The 5,372-nt window shown below is 36.7% G+C and overlaps 1 protein-coding gene across 1 annotated transcript in view; it reads right to left on the bottom strand.

Annotated features, from left to right (window-relative positions):
• The window catches only part of PABPC1 (poly(A) binding protein, cytoplasmic 1), a 14,789-nt gene that overhangs the window by 8,545 nt on the left and 872 nt on the right, over positions 1-5,372 (bottom strand). The window contains 3 exon segments of the mRNA XM_004679691.2: positions 722-861; positions 2,224-2,339; positions 2,543-2,736. Coding sequence (XP_004679748.1) covers positions 722-861; positions 2,224-2,339; positions 2,543-2,736 — 450 coding nt within the window.

Genomic DNA, 5,372 nt, shown 5'->3' with positions numbered 1-5,372 from the left:
CTGTTATAATAAATAAAAAAAAGTATTAAATTTCCTAATCCTGTTTCATTTGAAGTACTCAAATGGCAGGAGCAAGCAAATGATCTGCAAAGCATACAATTTAAAGTTCATCTTCTGATCAGTTCTACAACTGCAGAAGTGAGGTTGGTTACACTTAAATTAATTAGAAGCTTAATGAACATGAAATGCAAGGAAAAAAGTAGTTCAAGATTCCATAGATTCAGAAGGTTGTCCCAAGGAGATACTGCTGGATACTCTGTATCTTTGGTTTTGTCTTTGAAAGCCATTGTTTTAAATTGCTCAAACATGACACTGAGACTTCTAAATATCCTAAAGCTGGCCGCCTTTCCTGTCACATAATTAAAGACTACACTTCAATCTAAGTTGACTGTCACAGGCATGCCTCCATGAGATAGGGTCTGTAACTGCATAAATCCAGCACATCAGAACCCAGTAAGCCCTTTTAAAAAATCTGTTCCAAATATTAGAATTATGCACCTTACACCCGACTGTGCTAATATAATGCAATTAACCTTCAGGTTGAATAGAACTCCTTTATTATTTTGTAGTATAATGGTCTGCCAAACTTAAGCTTAAAAAACTACAGATATTTTTCAAGTACCATGTTAAAAATTGTCTCATCTCTTACTTTTAGTATAAAATATTAGTTAATACAAAGACTGAGAATTACTCTTAAGTGTAAAAATTTAATTCACATTACCAAACTTGCCAAAGAGATCCTTAAGGCGCTCATCATCCATGTCTTCTCCAAAATTCTTGATGTAAACATTGGTGAACTCTTTTGCCCTAGCTCCAAGTTCTGCTTCTCGTTCTTTACGGGACTTAAATCGTCCAACAAATCTAATAAAATAAGTAAGAACTGTAAAATTAGATTCTAATTTTATTAAATTCAAGTTAAGTCTGATGGTTTTTTTGTTAATGAGAATCTCAAGTTCTTTAATAAGATAGCATACTATAAAACAGAAGTAGGGCCAACTATAAAAGCATAAAATCAACATTTAAATTACAAGAAAAAAAATTTCTATTCTCTCCTTCCAACTAACCCAGATTAAAAGATCACTCCTATCAATACAAGAGTTGTAATAAATACATAAGGAGCATGTGAACCCAGACATATAAATTCAAGGTTGCAGTTTCAAGCAGCTCTTGCATTTTGCAATCCCCTAAAATAGAAATTTAAACTTTAGTTTCTGTAGTCTGACAATAGCCCCAATAATTCTGTGCAGCATTACCAACATCTTTAAAGTTTTATTTTTCCTCTAATAAAAGTAATAGCCACTAAATATAAATTTAAAAAGTTTTCATGATTGACTTGTGGAGTGCATTCTTGTTTCTCTCCTAAAATGTGGCCGAAAAATTATATGAATGACATTTAATATTACTTAGACAATAAGATGTAAAACTCAAAACAGGTGTATTATTATTCACCCTTCCGGTACACCACTTTGTGCAGTGATTTATATTAACGACTTGACAGTACTGCAGTGAACTTTTAACACAATTTGTATGTCATCATTGCAGTTTACACAGCAGTGTGACTGGCTTTACAGCTGGATTTGTACAGATAAGTTAAACCCACTGATTATAATAATAAAAAATTATCAGTTCACTGGGGTCATAAAATCTGGTTTTTAAAATAATCTCCAACAGAACTGGTGTTCTTCCTTTTTTTACAGAGGTAGAACTGTAAAAAAAGATTACTTCAAGAAAGGATAAGGAAGACCTGATTTAATTCTGCCTTATCTTAAAGTGTCAACAATAGCAAAATAAAGCCAACAGAAAATTTTAGAAACATGGTGACAAAAAGAGCCAACTCAGATTATATCCTGGACTCATCTGTCACACCAGTGTGTAAATACAGGCTAATTATCTTAGCCATTTTCCACAAATGTAAAATAGCTAATCAGAAATTATGATTATGTTTCTGTCTGGATTCCTGGTTCTTTAACTATGCACTAATTTTTAAAGTTTGCCATTCCAGTACACCTATCTTCGTTCTTTCTGATCTAGATTATTAATCCAATGGTATTAATACTTACTTCTGTTACATTCAATGTGGAGAAACAATTTAAAATCTATACGATAGGGTTTTTAATTTCCACTCTAGCACTATGTCTTTAACAGCATAGTATAAACTTGTAATATGAAAAGATCCTAACTGTTAAAAGCAATTTAAAATATCAGCTAAGTATTTATACTTACACTTTGCGATCATTTAGAAGCATCCCATTCATTTTTTCAATAGCTCTTTCAGCTGCTTCCTGTGTCTCAAAATGTACAAATCCATAACCCTTGGAACCATTTTCATCACAAACCACCTAGAGAAAAATGCATACCAATTTTTCATTACTAGCTATTGATTTAACATTCTTTCCAGTGTACACAGTACTACGTCAGCAACCTAACTTTGGTATTTGATGAGAAACAAAGGTATGCATTAACGACAGCAAAGTTGCTATTTTAATATTAACTACAAATACCTAAAAAAAAATTTTTTAAATACTGTCATATTTTTTCTTACCTTACACGAAAGGATGTTACCGAAAGCAGAAAATGTATCATACAGTGCTTTATTATCAATGGATTTGTCCAAATTTTTAATGAATATGTTGCCCACTCCACTTTTGCGAAGTGATGGATCACGCTGAGACCACATGATGCGTACTGGCTTGCCCTTTATAACATCAAAATTCATGGTGTCCAAAGCACGCTCCGCTGCAGGAATGTTTTCAGAGTGAATGTTACTTCAAATCTTTTATAAGTCATTTAAAATTATATGAACTATCATGGGGGACTGGTTAGGTACAGCCTCACTCTATTTCTTTAAACTTCAAGATGGCTAAATCTTACCTAAGACAAGCCTAGCTTTAAACAGTATAAAGCAAAAAAAAAAACAAATATCAGAACCCCCAAATCCTATGTTGACAATGTATTGCTAACAGTGTATTTCTGAAACAATCTATTCTCGTAACTGCTACTTCCACTGCCAATACTAATCAAAAGTTAGTCCCGTGCCTTGAAAAAGTTGCCAAAGTCGTTGAGGGATTCCTGTGATTCGTGGCTCAACTTATATCTTGTCCACAAAAACCCAAAACAAAAAAGACACACCCAAAGATTTGACTCAGGTTTAAAAAAATTAACATGAAGGTGGACACAAGCTGCATAACAACTTCTAAAACACCAGGCTTACAATATTAACAATCCACTATTAATGTAGCATTGACATTTAAACAACTTTACCTTAAAGGCCATTGATTTACTTAACTGGTGAGTTGACAATTACTTCTGGATCTTCCTAGAAAACTTCAAGATCTATCCTATGATTTCAGGGTCTTATGAAGGATTGAATTATGTGCTGCACCTGTACCACTGCAGAAGCACTGAACTTCAGTCTACTGGAAAAATATATCCTTAATTTAAAGGAAAAAAAACCCAAACCCAGGGAAAAAGTCCTTTTGAGGCCCTGAAGCATCTATTCCCTGCCAATGTTACTGTAAAGTTATTCTGAGGACTTATTTTCCAGCTACCTCTTTCAATAAATGAATACTTGCTAGAAGACAATGTCAATCAGCTGCAGCTCATTATCAATTATTGACCACACCTACTCAACTCCCCAATTTTTTTCAGCTGAGTTTTCTTGAGCTTTTTTTGGAATGAGTCACCTCTTCCTGTTATATACAGGAAACTGCTCACTTTCTGAAGCTATCCCTTCCACAAATCCATTCATGGTAGCACAACTTTTTAAAAATCAAAACTTCATCTGGAGAGAAGGTAAACTGTACACACGTCAAAAACACAGAAAGAAAAATGCTATCTTCTTTCAACAGTCACAAAACTGGTCTACTGGTATAGACTGATAATACAGTGTACTGTACAGTGTACTGTAACCATGGTTAATTTGAAGTTCTACTTTTCAAATCCAAGAAATAAAAAAAAAATTTCTATGGATCTAAACTTAAGCTTAGAAACAATAGTCACTATTAAGTCACCACTTGAAGTTTTCTCTACCAACTATGTATATTGTAATGACCTGCCTCCAAATTATCTTTCCCAGCCTTAATTTTCCGTTCATTAATAAATCTTGCCCAGAGTTATAACTATTAGGAAGTGACATTTGGAACTACTGCTTACAGAGCAAAAAAGGGCAGGAAACCTGCCCCCGAATAGTTTTACAGCCTGTCTTGGTGTCACCTTGGTGTCACCCAGAATCTCTTAATTTTACCTAGTGAAAGGTCTTTATTGAACTAACCTAATGAATTAAAGTTTAAGTGCCACCTTTTCCTATACAAATAAAAAATTAAAATTCCTTAATGTATAATATTTGACATATTCAAGCAGGCAGGGGCACAGACACAAAGTTAGACACTAAAATTGGGTAAAGCTTTCTATATATCAGTTGATCCTGATATAAAAACCCTGGCAACTCATCTGGCTACATGTCCTCGCTGCTAAATTTTGTTCTGTACAATGTTTAGCTTTAAAATAAAAAACAAGACTAAAAGCATTCCCCCAGACAGCCCTCCACACTTAAATCTTACGTACTCAATCATTCCCCATGACTTCTGTGGACCCACTTTAAAAAATAAAGAAACTTAAAAGTACTTAGTAAAATGGCTAATACATTTTAAGATTAAAACCCTTCAAAACACTGGAACTATTTCAGGACGGGAAAGGTAATACCCTGAACACATGACCGGTTCTATGGAACTCATTTTAATAAAAAATTAAAATTACATGGCCCAAGAAAAGGCTGGCCTTCAAAGGGATCACACTACAGATTTCCTCCACCCATCCAGCTGTTAAAGTGAGAAATGCCTGAACTAGGGGGAAATGCAAATGCACGTCTCATTGGTTATTTACATCTCTAAGTCATCAGTCACCGATGAGAATGGAATCAGAAACAGGACCACCACCACACCACGTTAACTTTATCCGCAGGCCCCGTGGCTCCCCCAGGCGACTGGGCCAGTCGCCGGAACAGGCCTCGGGCCTTGCGAGGTTACAGGGTTCAACACGTGGTATTTCTCGAGCACCGAATCGCACTTCCTCCCCATGCAGTGGCGCCGGCAGGAGCCCGGCTCGGGCGGTGGGAGCGTCTCCACCTCCAACCAAGACCGGGGCTCTGTTCGCTAAGCCCCAGAATCCCGTGGCTACTGGCGGGAGCGCTGAGGAAGAACCGAATCTCACCCACCCTCCCGGCGCGTCATCACCCTAAAGTTTGAAAGCGGCTGAGGCCGAGAAAATGGTCGCAAAGGAGGAAGTAGCCAGGCGTGCAAGGGGCGTGCGGCTGCCGGCTGCGCGGGTCCCCGCGGGCATGGGTAACCCGGGTCCCGGCGCCCGAGCCGCTCGCC

This window comes from Condylura cristata, unplaced genomic scaffold (genome assembly GCF_000260355.1).
Source record: "Condylura cristata isolate star-nosed mole 26May11 unplaced genomic scaffold, ConCri1.0 scaffold00009, whole genome shotgun sequence".
Taxonomy (NCBI): Eukaryota; Metazoa; Chordata; class Mammalia; order Eulipotyphla; family Talpidae; genus Condylura; species Condylura cristata.
The sequence above is the reverse complement of the archived record's forward strand: the minus strand, read 5'-3'. Positions and strand labels throughout refer to the sequence as shown.